The following is a 23,112-nucleotide window of genomic DNA, read 5'->3' on the forward strand; positions in this document are numbered from 1 at the left end:
ACATGAAATCGTAGGGCACCGCTTGCTTGAAGCTCCAGAGGGAAGAGTGGAATATCACGGCCTTCTCCACATGTGGGTGAAGCGAGGAACAAAACAGCTGATGTGTGCAGTGTTTTGTCAGGAGTGGGTTGCTGGAAAAACTCGTGCATCCTGGAGACGGTCAGGGGGTTAAAATGGAAGAGGAAGGAGAGAGACTGAGACCGAGACTTTTGAGGTCCTTTTATTACAAAAATATAAAAGTGTGTGTATGTACAATTTAGAAAATAAAAAATGGCAAACAAAAACAGGAGAAACTAGAAGGGCACTCGGTAGAGCGCATACCTCTGCCGGGCTGAACAGTTTATGTTTTGTATCCCACTGATAGGCCGGATCTGGATTCGGACCTGAACCAAAATCTAATCGGCTTGTTCTTGTCATTTAACCAACTCGTCAACCAAGTTTAGTCATAACTCGTCCACAATTTTTAAAAAAATGTTATATTTTGCTTTTTGCCCGATCTCTCAATGGTGAAGAATCACTTCAAAACTTAAATAGTGATCGTATCCGAATCCATATATTGAAATTTAATCGATTTGTCTTTGTCACACACCCAACCTGCCCACCAAGTTTCGTCGAAATCCGTCCATAACATTTTGAGATATCCTGCTATATCGTTTTTGGCCCTATCATTCAATGGAGAAGAATCACTTTAAAAATTCTAGTAGCCGGATCCGAATCCGGATCTTCACCAAAATCTATCATTTCGTCCTTGTCACATACCCAACCTCTCTGCCAAATTTCGTCCAAATCTGTCCACAACCTTTTGAGATATCTTGTTCACAAACAGACAAACAGACAGACAGGGGTGAAAACATTACCTCCATCCACCTTTGGTGGCGGTGGTAATGAAAGCGAGGAAAACGACGAGAGTAGAAAAGTTAATCAGTTCATTTTAACAAAAACGTAAAATAAAATAAAGCAATACTACAAAATAAAGAAAGACTTGATCATTTAAGAAAAAAAATAATACCAACTCATTTTGGCGAATTTCACAGACATTTTCCAAACACCATTTTTCCACAAACACATCAAGTTCAGCCATGGTCTTGGGAAAAATTTAATTCAAGTTTTAACCTTGCAGAAACAAGGGCACTGAAAAACGACATGACGTTGTATTGGTGAAGAGGTTTACCGTTACGCTTCTCCTTTCCACACAAGTAGACAGCAAGTCTTGCTGTAGCTACAAAAAAAACAACAGTCCATACTTTTTTCCATGTTGACATTCTTTGTTGAACCCAAAAATAAAGGATCGAAAAGTAAACCTGAAATTCATTTTGTGTGACACAAAGTTTAACCAGTTAAATAATGGAAAAAGTCTTCACAGCCAATAAGGAAATTAAATACATCCTCGTTTACAGAGCAAAAGGGGCAGCATGCAAATATTGGGGAAAAATCCTCATGTGTTGCATGGGATGATCCAGTGGGCAATGCGCCACTGGAGATCTGTTGTTTTGGTGATTAGCTTGCAATACATTGATTCCCATGCAGGTTCAGTGGGGTGCCCGGCAGGGAGTAACCTCTTCCAGCGTGTTACTCCGTTTAATGGAGAAACACTGATAATTAGAGATAAATACACACATACACAAATACACACACATACTGAGCACTATACGGCTTCCGGGTCCGGTCTGAAGAGGACGCAGGCGTCACATGCTCGCCGCTTCTTCGACTGGACCACTGTCTGTGGCTTGCTTTTTTGGTGGTCGTGCGGATTTTCTGGCCATTGAGTCTGCCCTCCGCATAGTCCCGGCTCTGCTCCCTGCTTCGCCTACCCGGCTCCTTCGTCTGCTCGCTGTTTCCTCGGGCACGCTCTCGTGGGTTGTGTCCTTCGCAGCGGTTTTCCCGCCGTGATCTTGATTTGTAGCGGCGGCGGTTGATTGCCGCTGCATTTCCCGCTTTGCCGTGATCAACCTTGGCCTCGTGATCGTCTCTTTGCTCCTGTCTGCCCTCTGCTTGGTCCCGACTCTGCTCCTGGCTTCACCTACCTGGCTCCTTCGTCTCCTTCGTTTCCTTGGGCCTGCTCCCGTGGGTTGGGACCATTGTTTCACCTCCTCAACCTTATAGTCCTTGAGCCAGACCAAAAGTAATGCTCCGGCGGGGGGAGTAATTCTCATTATGATTTTCCATTAGACCAATGTCTCAAGTGTCAGAAAAGGTGTGATGCACATCTGAGAACGGTAGCTTAGTGCCCGGATGGACGCCATCTTTGAAACCACCCAGCTCGAAAATGCCCATTTGGTGGGGTACATTGTTGCATGTGTATCTGGACTTCTATACTAGCTATCGATGTGCGGCTGACGACTAAATATACGTCCGATGTGTACCGTCTAAATAAAAAATAATATGAAGCATTTTGTTTTAGATTAATTATTATAAAAATCAATTATCGAAAAAAAATCATATATTTTTCAATATTTTATTATTAGACTTGTACTTTTTTTAGTGAAACAACACTGGTATGATTTTCCAAATTATGCATTGTGCTACACCGTTTATCTGTCTATAAAAATAACTCAAAAACTAAAACATATCATCCACCACGAGTTTACAACAAATAAATGTAAAGAGGCATAAAATGACTTAGGCCGCCGCTGGCATTATCTATTCTGACGATAACGCAAGTTAGGAATGTCGTACGGAGAGGATTTTAACACCATACGATATCTAATAAGCAGGCGGAAATTGTTACATAGGAAATCTGCACTTTGGTGGCCATCTTGGATTTCAAAATGGCCGCCAATTATATTAATTATTCATTACTAGAGTTTGGAAAGACGTATGGAGCTGATTTTAACACCATACGATGTATATTCCTAATAAGCAAGCGGAGGTATCATTGAACATGTCATGTTTTAGTCAAATAACACCGGTATGATCTTCCAAATTATAGATTTTGCTAAACCGTTTATCTGTCTATAAAGATTTTCAGGCAATTTGGCCTGCATTATAATAGAGAACAACATATGCTATACAATATACAGTGCACACAAAGTTAATCATCAGAGTCGCCATCAGAGTCATTGGCATCCTGAGCCACGATAGCATCATCCTGCACCATGTTGGAGCATCCCTGCAGCTTACACACAACAGTGCACTTCAACCCATTCAGTATGCAGGAGCAATCTGACGGTCGACACGTCCTTCTGCATGTGCATGAGATGAGATTCAAGACGACATCTGGAGCTGGTAGACCCGCCATCCATCGGATTGTGAGCGAACCGCCATCATCGAGTTCCCAACCATGTCCTGCTGATGGTGTTGGGACGTCTGGTAGGTTTTCAAGGCTGCGTCGCCAGATAGCCGCCTGATAGTTGGCCCTAAGCGTATGCTGCATCAAGGAGTCTTCACAAGGCGGCAATTGTCCAGATTCGATCTGGCCCTTCTTTGCACAGAACATGTGATAACGGAGCGAATTAACACCGACGATCTTCGTGTTCTTGGCGTACAGCTGACACGTGAAGGCCTGAATGCTATTGAAGACGTCTGTTGGTACATTCCACGAAGATCCCAGATCTGTGAATGCTTGAAGATACAGCTCATTCGCTTGCACAAGCTTCAAAGCCTTTATCTTTCCTTGGCTAGCCAGAGCACTCACAGTGTCACACCCGCTCCATGCATGAAGCCCTGGCAATGCACTGCAAACTCCAGACCCCAATACCGCAGCCAACTTTCCAACGTCGATCATTCTGACTCGAACCTTTGTTCCTCGTCTGATGAAGAGCTGACTATCGATGGTTCTGCTGAGATGAAGACTGATGATCAGAACGTCGGTGTCATCTGCCACTAAGATGATCGTCTTGTAGTGGGTAGCGGCGTGCTTTGCGTGGAGAAACATACGCGTGTCTGCTTCCTCGTGGCTACATTCGAGTGCTTGCACCAACTTCCACCTATCGCGGGTCAGTACCAGACATTTTTCACCACAGGTGACATACAGTGTTCTGTTGCCTAGCTTTTCGCGATTTGTTTCATGTTTCCACGACTCCGCCAGAAACACAACCAGTTTCTCCTTTGTCTGGCTGCAAGCAAGGAGACGCCGCCAGTTCATGATTTTGTGTGTGCGGGTCTGATCTCGCTGAAACTGATGCCTTCATTTGAACCGCGGTTCACACGCTCAGCTGCTTTGATGGATTCTTCTGTGTATGTGTCAAAGACAACATCGATGCGCTCACTGCCTTGACCAGCGTGAAGCGCTGCAGCAAGGATGCGGTCAGATAGTTCTTCGAACGTGTCGTTCTCGCCATGCATCTTTTGTATGAGAGCCATCGCATCAATTATTGTTGCACTTCGCTTGTCAACGTTCTCGGCTGGTTCCACAAGACCTTCCATGTGTTTCGCAAGTGCAGCTTTGTTCGTTTTTTTCATTGACCCTTTCACGCTCAAGCTGAAGTGATGACATGATGTTCAGAGCTTCTCTGAGGATTTCTTGCACTGTTGCCATATCTGTGGCAGGCGCGTTTATAGTCCGGCAGGTAGCCAACTACATCTTCCGTCACCTGAACACGATCTCTAGTCATGATGTTGAAACCAGTCCACGAACTGATTGTCTGGTCGCATGGTTCCAGCATGCGAGTCATAATCCATACGTGATTTCGGCGCTGCGCAAGGGATGTTGCGCCTGCAAGAGTGTCAGAAAGATCTGCAGGCTTGATTGCAGGTGGGCCCTCTCGTTTCCCACCGCTGTATATTGGAACTAAATCGCTGGATGATGGGATAGATCGCTTCTTATCTGCTTTGGATACTGCCGATGGAGGTTGGGGCGGCAAACACGACTGCGACTTCGGTTGGACGATGATACCGTTGACGCGATGCGATGTTCCGCCACCACTCAGCGATTCCTCTAGCCTGTCGATGTTATCGAATGCTAATACAGTCGGGACCGAAGGGTGCACATGTGACGGAAGTGGTACTGTATCTTTCTCCACACTTGCTAATTTGTCTATGCATAGCGCTGTCTCGATTTCTTCCAGAACTGTGTACGAACATCCGTGCCCGAGTCGATTCAATATTCTGATGACCTCTGTATTACCGGTGAGCGTTTTCATGACCCACGGAAGTAGGACATGCTTCGATGTTCTGATGGTACCCCGGTGTACAGCATTGATGATATCTTGAGCCATCGACCATACCAGTGTGTCGGCACGCGCAGAGCTACCCCCACTCCCGCAAATCGAAGTATGCAGAAATACACGAAGAGAATCTGGTATCTTCACGTAATCTGAAGTGAGTTCTGCTGGCTGAGGCGGCCAACGTTCATTGTAATGAGCATCTTTGATCTGGTGTCGCAGTGAAGTAGCTGCACGCACAATGTTACTTTCACCGTCCGTTCGTTCAAATGCTTTCACTTCTGCTTTCAGGTTTACGCACTCTGCAGCAATCTCTCGCTTTGTCAGATTATCGGGCATCAAGTATACACGGTGTTTCACATTGAAGAAGATGAGCGATTCTCCAAACTCTCTTTGTAATGTGCGCTGCAGATTCTTCTTGATGGAGTCACGAACATCAACTGAAAATGTATCTGAAGACAGGATATCTGTTGCAACATCAACTATTGGAACAATCCTCGGGTTCAAGAACAAGTCAGTGCGAATGAAATTGAATATACATCGTATCATTTCTTTTTTCTCGATATTATCTTCAATGGCAGTTTCTACTTGAGGTTTTTGGGGCCGTGTGTAGTTTCTATAGCAGGAGAAGTGGTAGTGAGCCTCAGCTGCAACCATATCTCGTGTAGTCAATGCCAAAACTCTCTCATCATTGCGAGCTGTCGCAGCATCTCTTATTGTCTTATCTGCTCGAAGTTCAACAGCCAAGACAACTGTTTTACGGGTACGACTGCCTTTTATGAATTTTGAAGCACGCTGGCAAAAAATGCATTTATCATCGTAGACCGTTGAAGTTGATCCTGTCTCTTCCCGTGATGATCGCCGCCGCACCGCATCGCCAGTATCAACTGAAGAACTTCTAGCTGCATTGGTCAAAGTAGCTAGGTGGTTTTTGTGAGTGAAGTCTGATCTACAAGCCCTATGGTATAATATTGGAATATTAGGAAGTTCAACTGCGCCTTCTTGGACTAGCTTTAGAATTGGATAAAAGTTTCTAACTGCGGCTGCGTCACACAATGTCTTCCAAGAACTGTTGCCCGCTGCCTTGCTTAGTTCAGAGAGTGGCGACTTCTTGCTGCACAGGATGCACGTTCCGGACTCAGGTTCAATCTTCGCCCGTTTCGCCTCGACACCGGCCATCTCAGCTGAAAGAACAAAAAGACTGACGTTAGATTACTCCGATATCCGAAAAGCTCGCCAGCTTACATAGACATACTCATCCAAGTCAGTGAACATGTTAGATGGCGCCACAATACAACTCTATAATAGAGTTGTATGTGGCGCCATCTAACATGTTCACTTTTAGTTCTTAAGCCACCCACCCCCCACCCCCCCCCCCCTCAGAAATTAATCAGGTCACCGCAACAAATCTCAGACTGAGATATAGAATATAGAATATAGATATAGAATAGACTGACGTCACTTTCGGCACTGGGTTCTGTGGGTTGATTAATCGGCGGGAAATTCCAACTGACATAGTTTCGGTTTGTGGAAAGTGCATGCCTTTTCATATATTTTTTGTGTACACTCGTGGTGGATGATATGTTTTAGTTTTTGAGTTATTTTTATAGACAGATAAACGGTGTAGCACAATGCATAATTTGGAAAATCATACCAGTGTTGTTTCACTAAAAAAAGTACAAGTCTAATAATAAAATATTGAAAAATATATGATTTTTTTTCGATAATTGATTTTTATAATAATTAATCTAAAACAAAATGCTTCATATTATTTTTTATTTAGACGGTACACATCGGACGTATATTTAGTCGTCAACCGCACATCGATAGCTAGTATAGAAGTCCAGATACACGTGCAACAATGTACCCCACCAAATGGGCATTTTCGAGCTGGGTGGTTTCAAAGATGGCGTCCATCCGGGCACTAAGCTACCGTTCTCAGATGTCCATCACACCTTTTCTGACACTTGAGACATTGGTCTAATGGAAAATCATAATGAGAATTACTCCCCCCGCCGGAGCATTCACTTCAAAATATGGCCGGTGGGCTCAAGGACTATTAGCCCCGTCTCGTCTCTCCGCTCCTGCCTGACATGGCTCTGCGGTACTCCGCCGCAAGGCTCCTTCTGCTCAATACCCGCTCCACCCCATCATGCATCTCTGCCATCAAATCAAATGGACTCCTCCGACGACCCAGGTACATTCACCGTGGCTGCGGTCGTAAGTTTGTATATGTACAATCAGGTCACTCCATCCCCGTCCTCTGGTCGGCTCAGTGCACTCCCACTCATCGTCCCAGCGCACCTGGTCACGGCAACGCACAAAATCGCACCTCCTGCCTGCGAACCTTGGCTAAATCACCTGAATTCATCCCCGCTGTTCAAAACAACATCAAGCTCACCCTGTTTAACACCCGGTCCCTCAACAACAAATGCCTCATCCTCAACGACTTCATCCTGGATAACAAACTGGACTTTCTCTGTCTCACCGAAACCTGGCAACAACCTCTGGACTACTACACGCTCAACCTCACCACACCCAATGGATATTCCTACGTCAAGAAACCACGCTCGGAGGGCCGAGGTGGTGTAATTGCCGTTATCCACCGTCAAGACATCAGGACCAGCCTCATCCCCATCGCCTCATCCTCATCCTTTGAACACCTGGCTTTTAAACTCTCTGGTCCCACGCAGTCAGTCATGGCTGTCGTCTACCGCCCTCCCAAACCACACCCATTATTCCTGTCTGACTTCTCCTACTTTCTGACCCAGCTATGTTCCCTCTCCCCCTCAATCCTCCTCCTTGGTGATTTCAATATCCACATGGACTCCACTGACTCCACAATAACCACTGACTTCACTGATTTACTCACCTGCTTTAACCTCACTCAACATGTCAACTTTCCTACGCATATCCATGGTCACATTTTGGACCTTGTCTGCTCCACTGGATTAATTTTGCACCATCTCTCTGGCTCCGACCTCACCCTCTCTGACCACTTAGCCATCACTATGACCATCAACATCCCCACCCCAACACCAAGACATTATCGCACTATCAACTTCCGTAAGCTAAACGCTCTTTCACCTACCTCATTCTCATCCACCCTCTCTGAAAAAATGTCCACTTCTCCCTTCATTGACCTCCACACCCCTTCCGACCTCACTGACTACTACAACCACACTCTCTCCTCCTGCCTTGACCAGCTTGCGCCTGTAAAAACCAAAACAGTTTCTTTCACCCATTCTGCTCCCTGGTTTACCCCTGAACTCCGCCTGATGAAAACTCGTGCTCGCCAACTTGAAAGACTCCGCAATAAAACAGGTCTCACAGTTCACTCCCAAGCCTACAAGGACCACCTACAACACTACAAAGATGCCCTCTACCCACGCCCGCTCCGCCTACTACTCTCAAATTATCCACTCTGGCTCCGGAAACCCAAAAGCACTCTTCTCGACAATAAACAAACTCCTCCGCCCCCTGGACACCACCACCCAGTCATTCACAGTAGACAACTGCAACTCCTTCCTTTCTTTCTTCCAACGCAAAATTGACAATATCTACAACAGCTTGACCACCGCCGCACCCGCTCCCCCTCCAACCACCTGCCCCCCCTTATCCTGCCTTCCCCTGTCTCAATTCTCCCCGGTCTCCCCTACTGACCTCTCTGAACTCCTCATAGGAATGAAAACTGCCACCTGCACTCTTGACCCCATCCCCTCCAGCTTTGTCAAGGCCTCCCTCCCTGCTCTCTCTCCACTTATCATTGCAACAATAAACTCCTCCCTGTCTACAGGCATCGTCCCACCATCCCTCAAAATTGCTGCTGTTACCCCCATTCTAAAAAAACCTGGTCTAAACCCTGACACCCTAAATAACTTCAGACCCATCTCCAACCTACCCTTTCTGTCAAAAGTTTTGGAACGCGCTGTAGCCGCTCAACTCAAACATCACCTCTCTGCCAATAACCTGTATGAAACATTCCAATCCGGATTCCGCTCCAACCACAGTACTGAAACTGCTGTCCTCAAAATCACCAACGACCTTCTCCTCTCCTCTGACGCTGGCAACCTCAACATTCTCGTCCTCCTCGACCTCAGCGCTGCCTTTGACACCATCGATCACACCATCCTCCTCACCCGACTTGAATCCACCTTTAACGTTACCGGCACTGCCCTCTCTTGGATTAAATCATACCTCTCTGATAGACGCCAGTTCATCTCCATCAATAACTGCCAATCCCCCACTGCTCCCCTCCCCCAAGGTGTCCCCCAAGGTTCAGTTCTTGGCCCCCTCCTCTTCATCCTTTACCTGTCCCCCCTCGGTCACTTAATCCGCCGTCATGGTCTCCAATTCCACTGCTTCGCCGATGACATCCAGCTTTTCATCTCCACCAAGGCCGTCTCCACCGACACCCACTCTATCCTGACAAACTGCATCTCTGAAATAAAATCCTGGCTTCAAATCAACTTCCTCAAACTTAACTGTGATAAATCTGAAATAATCATCATTGGCCCAAAAACGCTCACAAAATCCACCCATAACTTTGCCCTCAACATCGACGGTATCCCAGTACCCACCTCCCCTCTCATCCGGAATCTTGGCGTCATCTTTGACCAAACCCTCTCCTTCGACAAATACACTAAACAGATCACAAAGACAGCCTTCTTTCACCTGAAAAACATCGCCCGTCTCCGCTCATCCCTCTCCTCCACGGCTGCAGAAACCCTCATCCACGCCTTCATCACCTCCCGTCTGGACTACTGCAATAGCCTCCTCTATGGTTCACCCTCAACAATCACCAATAAACTCCAATACATTCAGAACTCCGCTGCCCGTCTACTCACCCATTCCCGGACCCGTGACCGCATCACCCCCGTCCTTTACAAGCTTCACTGGCTCCCCATCTCCCAGAGAATCCAGTACAAAATCCTCCTCTTGACCTACAAAGCCCTCCATAACCTGGCCCCATCCTACCTGGCTGACCTCCTCTCCAGACACACTCCCACCCACAACCTCCGCTCTGCTGGTACCAACCTCCTGACCCCCCCCCCCCCCATCCGGACCAAATTCAGATCCTGGGGGGACAGGGCCTTCTCCATCGCTGCTCCCACCCTCTGGAACTCACTACCTCACACCATCAGAGACTTCTCCTCACTCACCACATTCAAAACATCACTAAAGACCCACCTGTTCAGCACTGCATTCAACATTCAACCCACAACATTTATCCCCTGACTATCACTTCTCCTTCTCCCTCCTTTTGCTTTAAATATTTCCCTATTGATTCTTGTCTTTTTGCAATTGTTGTTTTCATGTTTTGTTATGCATTATGTTTTGCACTCTGTCAAAGCGCCTTTGGGCTTCATGAAAAGCGCTATACAAAATAAATGAATTATTATTATTATTATAAACAACACTTATACAGGCTCTTGCTGCTCGCAGCATGTAATTCATTTGTCCCTGTGCTAACAAGTGGAAGTTCTTTGGGAGAGCAGTCAAAAATCAGTTTCGGGAAATAGGACTCCTCGGGATGTCCATTTGTATGCCGAATCCATAATAGCTGTGGCTGATGACCTTTTTGTATTACTTTTCTCATTATTAACCCGATTGTCCTCTTGGACTGAATTGCTGTTATATTTGAAATTTCCACCACAGTCTTCCACCCTACATGGGAAATTGGCCGTAAATGCCATACTTTGTTTATGCCTGCATCAATGAAGCATTGGCACAAATCACAGCTCCTGAATACAGTTGTGGCCAAAAATATTGGCACCCTTACACTTTTTTCAAATAATGCACCATTTCTTCCAGAAAATTGTTGAAATTAAAAAAATATTTTGGTATCCACAAATGTATTTCTTTGGTTTGTGGTGGAACAAAACAAAAAAAGCTGAAAAAATTACGAAATCTTAGCTTATTCCATACAGAAATCCTAAAATGGCCCGGGCAATATTATTGGCACCTTTTAGAAGTTGTTAGAACTAATTAGATTTCAAACAGGTGATTCTCCTTTACTTTGGAAATGAACTCACCTGTGATGAGTTGCAGGTGCCTGCAATATAAAAATCACTCATTCAACCAGTGTGAATAGAGAAAAGGAGTCATTCTGGTGTTTTATGTCACTGTGTGTACCGCAATGAGCATGGAGAAAAGAAAGACAACCAGAGAATTGTCTGAGGAGGTCAGACACAAGATTGTAGCCAAGCATGGACAATTTCAAGCCTACAAGTCCATCTCCAGAGACCTTGATGATCCCGTGTCCACCGTACGCAATGGTATCAGGAAGTTTAAGGTCCAGGGCACTGTAGCCAACCTCCCTGGACGTGGCCGCAAGAGAAAACTTAATCGAAGATTGCAGCGAAGGATTGTTTGAATGGTGGAGAAAGCACCTCAATTAACTGCCAAACAGATTCAAGCTGACCTTCAGACACAAGGTACGACAGTTTCAACTCGCACCATCCGTCGCCAACTCGATGAAAGGGGGTTCTATGGTAGGAGACGCAGGAGGACCCCACTGCTGAGAGAGAGACATAAGAAAGCCCGAATGGAGTTTGCCAAAACATACATGAACAAGCCAAAATCCTTCTGGGAGAATGTTCTGTCGACAGATTAGACCAAATTAGAGCTTTTTTGTAAAGCACATCATCTCTATGTTTACAGAAAACAAAATGAAGCCTTCGAAGAAAAGAACACCTTCCCTACAGTCAAACATGGAGGAGGTTCAGTGATGGTTTGGGGTTGCTGTGCTGCCTCTGGCTCTGGGTGCCTTGAATGTGTGCATGGCATCATGAAATCAGATTACCAAGGCATTTTGTAGCACAATGTTTAACCCTGTGTCAGAAAGCTGGGTCTCCGTCGAAGATCATGGTCTTGTAGCAGGACAACGACCCCAAACACACTTCAAAAAGCACCCAGGAATGGTTCAAGACAAAACGCTGGACTGTTCTGAAGTGGCCAGCAATGAGTCCAGATCTAAATCCCATTGAATACCTGTGGGGAGATCTGAAAACAGCAGTTGGGAGAAGGCACCCTTCAAATCTGGGAGAACCGGAGTAGTTTGCACAAGAAGAGTGGGACAAACTGCCAGTATAGAGGTGTAAGAAGATCATTCATGGCTGTAGGAAGTGCTTGACTGCAGTTATTTTTTTCCAAAGGTTGTGCTACCAAATATTAAGTCTAGGGTGTCAATAATTTTGTCAATGCCATTTCTTTTTATTTTCTGATTTAAAAGGATATATTAAGTTCTGAATCAATAACAAAGGCTCTGTAATATTAACAGTGAAATAAAGAATTGTGGAGACCAAATACTTTTGTCAACTTCAACTTATTTTTTGAGAAAATTGTGAATTATTTGAAAAAAGTGCAAGGGTGCCATTATTTTTGGCCCGACTACATCAGGGAAGGGAGGATTGAAAAACAGAGGTTCAACTTCAAACATCCCTGGGGAGTATGTGTCCACTTTGCGGCTCACGGAAAGTCCTTTCCAGGAATTGAGAAGGCTCTGGTAAAATATGGGGTGTTGATGTATCCACATACTCTACATGGCCAAAAGTATGTGGATACCTGAACATCGCACCCGTATGTGCTAGTTGAACATCTCATTCCAAAATAATGGGCAATAATATGGAGTTGGACCCCCCTTTGCTGCTATAACAGTCTCCACTCTTCTGGGAAGACTTTCCACGAGATGTTGGAACATTGCTGCGGGGATTTGCTTCCATTCAACCACAAGAGCATTAGTGAGGTCAGGCACTGGTGTTGGGTGATTAGGCCTGGCTCACAGTCGGCGTTCCAATTCATCCCAAAGGTGTTCGATGGGGTTGAGGTGAGGGCTCTGTGCAGGCCAGTCAAGTTCTTCCACACCCATCTCGACAAACCATTTCTGTATCGACTTCGCTTTGTGCATGGGGGAATTGTCATGCTGAAACAGGAAAGGGCCTTCCCCAAACTACAGTTAAAAAAAATAATTTTCTCAACAACCGTTGGTCCGATTGACACGAAATTTTACCATAGGAGCGCCTCCGCCTGTAGAAGAGTGAGAGCATGGAATTTTCCTGCACTGAAAGACACGTCCCAGGCAGCTGACCAACATTTTTTTTCCTGATATGAAGCGATGGACTCTGTGTCAGTCTGCCTATTACTATTAGAAGTGTGGGGTACTGTTCTGCACAATGTGGTAGTCATTAGCAAAATGGTACAATGCATTTTCCAGGGAAGTGAAGAGGTCATTGATGTACATCACGAATAAGGTCAGTCCAATATTTTGGCTTTGTGGGACACCAACCTCAAGAGGGAGATAAAAAGGCAGAATGTCGTCAAGAACAACTGAATGATTCCGCACACACAAAGTTGGATAGCCATTTAAGGAGGAGCCCTGGAATACCATTAGCAAACAGCTGGAAGGTAAGGCTGGGTATCAGACAGAATTTAAAGCTTGAGAGATGTCAAGAAAGATTGCTCTGATTTCTTGTTTGGGATTTAATGCATTCATCCTTTATTAAGTTAAAATAGGCAGCATGTTCAGGATATAATATCGAGCGTGAACAATGAACAGGTGATCAGAAATCAGAAAGTTGGAGAAGTGTGAATGCTGGAGGTCTGCAGCAATGAGAGATTCCATGACATCGGTTATGATGTAGAGAAGTCTGACCAGTCCATCTAGTTGCAGGGGTGGTGTCAAGATTGACGAGGATCTTCTCAAGCTTAGTGAGAGAGATGTCCTGCACATGCCACAAAGAGAAACCTGTGATGATGGAAAGCGTGGACACAGTAAGTGAGGTATTGGGAACATTGTCTTTTTCAGTAAAGACGGTATAAAGATATTCTGATTTTTCCAGAGCAGTGTCCAACATAACTCCATCCTTTAGGAGTGAAGGTAAAAAGTGTGACACGTGTACTTTATGGAAGCCTTGACTTGAGAGATTTGACCACAGGTGAGCTTGAGTTTGGACTTAGGCTAATAAGCGGACTGATAAACACCGATTGTGGGCTACGTGGAGGGACTTTAATTTCTGATCATTTCGTTTGCTTTCCAGTTGGACAGCACACGCTCCTTTTTAGGTCATCTCATCCCGATTCTCGAAGAGATGAACTTATAAGATGGCTCGTTATGTCCGGATGTCTGTCCATCTGTCCGTCTGTTACTTTTCACCCCTCAGCTCAAATTGGGCTCAGGGGTATTGTCACGGGCGTCGTCCGGGCGTCCATCAACTTTTGGTTTCCGTCAATTTCAAGGAGAACAGCTTTTCCGATTAAATCCATTTTTTCAGTGTGTGTTGGGGTTGAGTAGAGGAAGGTTCCTTTCGAAAATGGGCGCGCTGCGATTTTAAATATGGCCGCCACGGCAGCCATCCGGGCGTCCGTCAACTTTTGGTTTCCATCAATTTCGAGCAGAACTGCTTGTCCGATTAAATCCATTTTTGCAGTGTGTGTTGGGGTTGAGTAGAGGAAGGTTCCTTTCGAAAATGGACGTCCTGCGATTTTCAATATGGCCGCCACGGCAGCCATCTTGAAATTGGTTTCCGTCAATTTCGAGCAGAACGGCTTGTCTGATTAAATCCATGTTTGCAGTGTGTGTTGGGATTGAGTAGAGGAAGGTGCCTTTCGAAAATGGGCGCCCTACCATTTTCAATATGGCCGCCATGGCAGCCATCTTGAAATTGGTTTCCACCATGCATGGGCTGAGGGGTTACGCCCACTTTGCGGTGCTATTTATTTGCTATTTTTGCTACTCTTCCCTTCTCACCTGGCTGATTGTTCTGAAACTTGACATATGAATACAAGACAGCAGGCCGCACAAATGCTCTGGCTTCGATTTTTAGATTTCGGATTATTAGTCAGGTTCACTATGTTAACAAATATAATTTTGTTCAAAATTTTGGTAGATTAGCAAAACTATACATTTTTGGAATATTCAGAGCATGAGGAATCCAAAAATTAATGTTTACATTTGCGTAGACACCTTTGCGAAAATGACACTCAGGACAGTGATGAAGATAGTCAGGTTCACTATGTTAACGAATATAATTTCTTTCAAAATTTTGGGATTAGCAAACCTGTACATTTTTGGAATCTTCAGAGCCTGGAGAATCTGAAAATCAATGTTGGCATTTGCACAGACACCTGCATGGCCGCCATTTTGGATTTTGAAAATGGCCGCCATAAAATACATATTTTGCGCGATCTCGGCTTCTAGTCAACCTAGAGACTTAATTAAATATGCTAATCCTATGTTTTCTGGGTCAAGGAATCCTATAAAGGCCTCAAAATAGTGCTCAGAGTTATAGAAAAGCAACAAACAAAGGTAATTGAAAACCATTGTCTTTATATTTGTGATATAACTGCATTACATAATACATGATATTGCAAGTCCTTTGAAGTTATAGGTTGTTATAGGAAGTTATAGGTAGTATCAGATTGAACTATAAGTCCTATACACAGGATCTACGAGGTCTATACCGTTCAGGAATATGCTTTTACAGATCTTCATCACTGTCCTGAGTGTCATTTTCGCAAAGGTGTCTACGCAAATGTAAACATTAATTTTTGGATTCCTCATGCTCTGAATATTCCAGAAATGTATAGTTTTGCTAATCTACCAAAATTTTGAACGAAAAAACATAGTGAACCTGACTATATGGGGGTTATGGGGATAATGGATTGCTCTGAAACCCAGTTACAGCCATTCTACTTGATAACCCACACAATCCCTCATGCTTCGATTTTCAGATCATGGGGGCTTCCCAGGCATGTTGGTGGCAGGGGAAGGTTACCCCCCAAACTTCAGATCCCTACTCGTCCCTTATTTACCAACCGATTGCTCTGAAACCCGATGTGGCCCTTCTACTCGATGGTCTGCAGGATATCTCAGTCTTCCATTTTCCAATTTCGTATTTTTCGATTTTGGATCATGGGTGCTCTGGGGTGGTCAGGGAGGAGAAGGGGGTTACCGGCCAAACTTCAGATCGCTACTCATCCCTTATTTGCCAACCGATTGCTCTGAAACCCGATGCGGCCCTTCTACTCGATCAAGAGATGACCGTTGCCCCCCTCGGGGCTATTTTTGTTTTTGATTCACCACATTCACCACATTCACCACAGTTAACCAGGGTCTCGGTATTTTGAAAAAGACAGTTGGAGCTACAGATAGATGAACTGGTGAAGGAGAGAAAGCATTTGGCTGAGGTTGGAATTCCTGGAAGTGCTGATGACAAGAGTCAATACGGTAATGGAAGGTTCTGTGAGGGATGTGGTGGAATTCAACCAGAGCAACCTGCTTTGATGGATTGTTGAACATAAATTTGATGGCTTTCTGAATATCATCAAGTAGAAAAAAACCTTTCACAAGTAAATATATAATCAGAAATGCAATGAGTGGTGGAGGAGGAGCAGGACTGGCTTGAGGGGAAGTTTGGTGTAACTAAATCTAACAAAGAGTGACAATCACTGGCACTGCGGCAATCAAAATCTCCACAGATTAGAAAGAGAGAACTGGGTTGGGGACACAGCAGATAATCCATACATTTTGAGAAAGGATCTCATAGATGGTGTCATTAAAGCAAGGTGAATATTAGACCACACGTATAAATGAGACTTATTCAACACGTTTATTTGTCAGTCAGCCATATGTCTGCCATCCGCAGCTTTTGCGTGGTGTCACGATCCCCAACGGGGGTGTGCTTCCCAGGCTCCACCCGGAATTATTTCCACATGTGTTCAAAAACAAGAATAAAGTGGACTCTTCATCTGCACAGCACCACCGAAATCCAGCACCTTTGCATCGCCGAATTTTAAAACCTCTCCATAAAGCCACCACCACCAAGAAAGTAGTTGCAAAGGTACGAACCATTTGTTTTCTAAAGACCTTTGAAACCCTCATGGCAGGGATGTATGTTCAGCACTCTATAAGGTTGTTAAAGATGTCAAATCTGTTTACTAAATTCTGTAGCACGATACCTTCCTATGTATTACCTCACCTGACTTCTGCTCACCTGAGCTTTATTTTACAGAACCAAGGCAAAGGAAAGGCAACCATTGCCCAAGGCTCGAATGCGAATGATGGATTCACTGTCCTCTCAACAAAAACTCTCTTCCTTGGTCAAAAGGTATGTGTTGGGCGACATAAAACAGCTGCAGAATTATTTAAAAAAAAATATCTGTACTGTGATTTTAATGAGGCAGTTGCAGGAGAAGTAGATGGAGAAGAGGAAGAAGTTCTTTCTTGGGTTTGTTGATCTGGAGAAAGCATTCAATAGGGTTCCACGCAAAGTATTGACATGGGCAATGAGGAAGTTAGGTGTGGAGGAATGGTTGATCAGAGTAGTGATGGCAATGTACAAAAGAGCGCGCACAGCTGTAAGGACGAAGGACGGGAACAGTGGTGAGTTTGAGGTGAAGGTGGGAGTGCATCAGGGGTCGGTACTAAGTCAACTACTATTTGTTGCTGTGATGGAGGTGCTGCCTCAGAACGTAAAGGAGGGTTTACCGTGGGAGTTGTTGTATGCAGATGATCTGGTGTTGATTGCGGAAAGTATGGATGGACTGAAGGAAAAGATGAACAAGTGGAAGGAATGTATGGAGACAAAAGGTCTGAAGGTGAATATCGGAAAGACGAAGGTGATGGCAAGTGGTAAAGCATGTGGTGAGGTGGAAAGAACTGGGAAGTGGCCCTGTGCTGTGTGCAGGAAGGGTGTCGGAGTGAACTCCATTCAATGTACAATGTGCGCTGAGTGGGTTGATCAAAAATGTAGTGGTCTGAGAGCATCATTAACCAGTGTGGCAGCTACATTCAAATGTAAGGTGTGCATAGAGGGAGCTGCAGATGGAGGAAATGTTGAGTTGGATCTTGGAGACGGCGTGAAGCTGGAAGGTGTGAAAACATTTTGCTACCTCGGAGACATGCTGAATGGAGAAGGTGGATCAGACTCGGCAACGGTTGCTAGAGTGAGATGTGCATGGAAGAAGTTTCGGGAACTGAGTGGTGTGCTGATGAGGAGGGGAGTGTCGTTGAAGCTGAAGGGAAAGGTGTATGCTGCATGTGTGAGAAGTGTTGTGATTTATGGGAGCGAGACATGGGTAATGAACGTAGAGCAGCAACGAAGGTTGGAAAGGGTGGAAATGCGAATGGTTCGATGGATGTGCAGAGTATCGTTGAGAGAGAGGAAGACAAATGATGAATTGCGAAAATTGATGGGAATAGAGCCTGTGATTGATGTTGTGAAGAGGAACAGGTTGAGATGGTTTGGTCATGTGTTGAGGAAGGATGAAAGTGACTGGTTGAGAAGAGTGATGGAAATGAATGTAGAAGGAAGTAGAGGACGGGGAAGACCGAGAAAGACTTGGCCAAAGATGGTGGAAGAAGAAATGCGGGCAAGGGGGTTAACAAGGAGAGATGCAGAAAATAGGGCAAGATGGAGAAGATTGTCATGGGGACCACAAGGCTAACCCCCGCTCTAGCAGGGAAAATGGCCTTAAAATGCATGTTGTTGTTGTACAGTGATTTTAATTATGTTCAAGTGAATTGCTGAGAAATCATCCAACTTGATTCTGATAATGTGTGCGTGTGTGTATGTGCACATGCACTTCTATGTGCATCTATATTAAGTGGGTACTGTCATTCTAAAGCGCAGTGTATATGTTGATTAATTTAAGCACTATATTCCACAGAAAATAAAAAACATACAATTATACCCCAGAAAGAGCAAAGGTTATCAAACAGAAATCAAACACTTATGGAAACGAGATGGTATTCATAGAATACCCTGCGTAGTCGACTTGGTATGAGCCAAATCTTCTGTTTTTGAAGGGTTTTTTCTTTGATCCAATATGGCTGCCAGACCACGTGAGGGATGACATTATAAATTTATATTCTCTAATATAATTGTTGCGTAGATCACGCTCAATAAATTTCAAACTGATCAGACTAAGCATTGTCCCTGTCGAATTATGACGTCATAATTAAGGAACCAATGACATCATCGTTAACAACACTTATTCCCATGCGGAGTACTTTACTCTGAGCCACATTTCAATTTTTACATGGAGGGGTTTCGGAGATAGAGAGGTGCAACGTTTTTCCAAGATGGCGCCTGTACCACGTGACCTATGATGTCATAATTATCATTAAAATATTCCACAGGAGGAGGTGCTCCAATGGTCAAAATTTCGTGTCCGTCGGACTAACAATTGCAGAATTTTTTTTCATACTGATCCGATCAAGCGTTATACTTGTCAAATTATTACGCCATAATGACGGCACTGATGACATCATCATTAACATATGTTATTCCCCATGGGGAGTACTTGACAATGAGCCATGTTTAAATTTTTTCCCATTGAGCAGTTTCAGAGATATAGAGGTGTAAAGTTTTTCCAAGATGGCGTCTGTACCACGTGACCTATGACGTCATAATTATAGATTAAAAGAATTCCACAGGCGGAGGCGCTCCAATGGTAAAATTTCGTGTCAATAGGACCAACGGTTGTTGAGAAAATTAATTTTAAAAATGCAGACACGCACGTATGCAACACGTACGCAACCGATTGCCGAACCCTGCTTTTCGCTTTTTGAGCGCAGGGTAATAAACCCGAAAGACAAATGGAACAATAAAGAAAAAAAACAAGGATGTGGTACGTCTTATGCCCCCCATCAACAAAGGGAGATACTGTCTGAAGCTATCCGTAAGTGTGTGGAAGGTGAGGATTTGTTGGATGCTGAGGCTCTGATAGGTGGAACTCATGGGGTGCGGTGATAAGTGAGGCCCTCATTGTCATGTTTCGTATAACTGTGTGGGTTGTGATTGATGGAACCCCCGAGGAGCTGATACTCTTGTGGCCCATGATTGGTTAGCCTCGGGATGTAGACACTTGTGGGGGTTGCAGTTTATAGCTGGGTCGGCATTCAGACCCAGGGTAGACAGTTGAAAGGTGAGTGTGCATACCTCTAGGGCCTACGCTAACCTGCCACCCCAATGCAAACATTCCATATGTTGATAAAAAGCACTGTGTAAGTATGTGAATATTTTACTTTGAGCAAGAACTCTTCCTTTCAAATCTAGCAGGTCGCTAAATATTAGATCGGTAAAAACTTTACTTTTTCAAAAACATAGAACTAAAAATGCATTTCCTGTGTGTTGCAGTTAGAGGTGGTGAAAACGGACATCTCTACAATGAACTGTGATGCCATTGTCCATCCCACAAGTAGCACATTGTCCACAGCAGGAGAAGTTGGCAAGTGTTGCTTTGAAGACAATAATAGTACAGACAATCATTTTGGATCCTCCACCACTCCCCTTCAGCCTATCTTCCTCTTACAGCACTGTATCCTCTCCTCACTTTAGCCAAAACTTAAAAAAACAGAAAATAAAAGAAGCCAGTGAGGAATTAGGACAAAACGTACAACAATTTTTTTGGAATACAAATCGTGACAAAACGTGCAAAAAAACATTATGGGGTATTATGTGTAGATCAGTGACAAAAAATCTAAATTTAATAAATTTTACGTTCATGCTGTAACACAACAAAATGTGAAAAAAGTCAAGGGCTGTGAATACTTTCTGAAGGCACATACATATATACATATATACATATATACATACACACACATAGTCATGTGAAAAAGTAAGTACACCCCATGTAAAGTTTTGACTTTTTCAACATATTTCAACATACAGCTATTTGATCTTCATTTCAACAATATTGAGAGATAAAGGTGATATAATACAACAAATATCATGAAACATTTACATTTTGTAGTCCATTGTATAATTTAAATAAACATAAGTGCAAATTTCGCATGTGGAAAAAGTAAGTACACCCCGACATTTATCACTACTTCAAATACCTAAAATTAGAATCAGATGCACCAGCTCAGGAGCAAATGATTAGAACATAGTTGGAGAGGATCTTGCAGGAACCTGTCTTATTTAAACCTCAGACATTTAGTTTGGTTTGCTCTTTGTTGTTGAAGTGTGCAGCAGAAAATCCTAGATCCTAGAAAATCCATGCCTAGATCAAAATAGCTCTCTGAGGCCTTCAGAAAGAAGGTTATAGATGCCTACGAGTCTGGGAAGGGATTTCAAAAGATCTCCAAACAATTTGAAATCAATCATTCGACCGTCCGGAAGTCATCTACAAGTGGAGAAGATTCCAAACAACTGCCAACTTGTTCAGGCCAGGCCGCCCCAGCAAGTTCAGCCCGAGAGCAGACTGCAAGATGTTGAAAGAAGTCTCTAAGAACCCCAGAATGTCATCACGGGACCTAAAGGTAGCTCTTGCCACTGTTGATGTCAAAGTGCATGAGGCTACCATTAGAAAGAGGCTGCACAAATTTGATCTACATGGGAGGTGTGCCAGGAGGAAACTGCTGTCCAGAAAGAACATCAGGGCAAGACTAAAGTTTGCCAATGAACACCTAGGCAAAGACCAGCACTTCTGGAACAATGTGCTCTGGACAGATGAGTCAAAGGTAGAGCTATTTGGCCACAGTACCAGAAGACATGTTTGGCAAAAACCAAAGACAGCATTTGACCACAAGAACCTGATACCAACTGTAAAGCATGGTGGTGGAAATATTATGGTTTGGGGCAGCTTTGCTGCATCAGGGCCTGGGCAACTCACCATCATAGAAACCACTATGAATTCTTCATTGTACCAGAGGGTGCTTGAGGATAATCTGAGGCCATCTGTCGGAAAGTTGAAGCTCAACCGTAGGTAGACCTTGCAACATGACAATGACCGTAAACATACCAGTAAATCCACCAAGGAATGGCTGAAAAGAAAGAAATGGAGGGTTCTGGAATGGCCAAGTCAAAGCCCGGATCTAAATCCCTTCGAGATGTTGTGGGGGGATTTGAAACGAGCTGTGCATGCAAGAAACCCCTCAAACATCGCACAGCTGAAAGAATTCTGCATGGAGGAGTGGGCAAAAAATTTCTCCCAGTCGATGGCAGAGACTGGTAGACAGTTATAAGAAACGGCTACTTGAGGTTGTTTGTGCCAAAGGGGGCAATACCACCTATTAGAGCCAAGGGTGTACTTACTTTTTCCACATGCGAAATTTGCATTTATGTTTATTTAAATCATACAATGGACTACAAAATGTAAATGTTTGATGATATTTGTTATATTATATCACCTTTATCTATCAATATTGTTGAAATGAAGATCAAATAGCTGTATGTTGAAATATGTTGAAAAAGTCAAAACTTTACATGGGGTGGACTTACTTTTTCACGTGACTATATATGTATATATATACACACACGAGGGCCAGTCAATAAGTAATCTTAAAATATTTTTCACAACTTGTTAATTGCTTTATTGCATGTACGTGTGTAACAACTGTTTTATTTTCAAACATAATCTCCATTGTGTTCAATGCATTTTTTTTCCAGCACCTTACGAAGGCGTGGATTCGTCCAGAAAAAAAATTATTTTGGCTGCTTGTGTAGCCATTCGTGCACCGCCTCTTGGACCTCTTTGTCGTATCAGAAAGTGGTTCCACCAAGCGTCTCTTTAAGTGGCCCAAAGATGTGGTAATCTGAAGGGGCGAGGTCTGGCGAGTCGGGTGGATGAGGAAGACACTCAAAATGCAGGTCCTCGATAGTTGCAGCTGTTGCGTGGGCAGTATGGGGCCGAGCATTGTCATACTGCAGCAAAACACCGGTAGTGAGTAGTCCACGACGTTTTGATCTGATTGCTGGTCTCTAGGAACAGACGGAAGCCTCTCCTCGGTGAAAGACACATGAAAACCCGCTTGGAGTTTGCAAAAAAAACACCTAAAGGACTCTCAGACTGCGAGAAACAAGATTCTGTGATCTGATGAAACCAATATTGAACTGTTTGGCTTCCGTCTGGCCACTCTGCCATAAAGCCCAGATCGGTGGAGTGTTGCAGTGATGGTTGTCCTTCTGGAAGTTTGTCCTATCTCCACACAGGATCTCTGGAGCTCAGCCAGAGTGACCATCGGGTTCTTGGTCACCTCTCTTACCAAGGCCTTTCTCCCCCG

At 44.2% G+C, this 23,112-nt stretch overlaps 1 protein-coding gene across 3 annotated transcripts in view; it reads left to right on the forward strand.

Moving 5' to 3' along the window:
* Nucleotides 1-23,112, forward strand: part of LOC137432497 (core histone macro-H2A.1) — a 46,380-nt gene that overhangs the window by 16,683 nt on the left and 6,585 nt on the right. For 2 of the 3 annotated variants that reach the window (XM_078783287.1, XM_078783288.1), the window contains exons 4-6: nt 16,748-16,942; nt 17,114-17,209; nt 20,243-20,337. In XM_078783287.1, the coding sequence (XP_078639413.1) occupies nt 16,748-16,942; nt 17,114-17,209; nt 20,243-20,337 (386 nt within the window). The remainder of the gene's footprint in view (nt 1-16,747; nt 16,943-17,113; nt 17,210-20,242; nt 20,338-23,112) is intronic. The other variant, XM_078783289.1, reaches the window with a different exon arrangement.

This window comes from Myxine glutinosa, chromosome 8 (genome assembly GCF_964187855.1).
Source record: "Myxine glutinosa chromosome 8, kmMyxGlut1.1, whole genome shotgun sequence".
NCBI lineage: Eukaryota > Metazoa > Chordata > Myxini > Myxiniformes > Myxinidae > Myxine > Myxine glutinosa.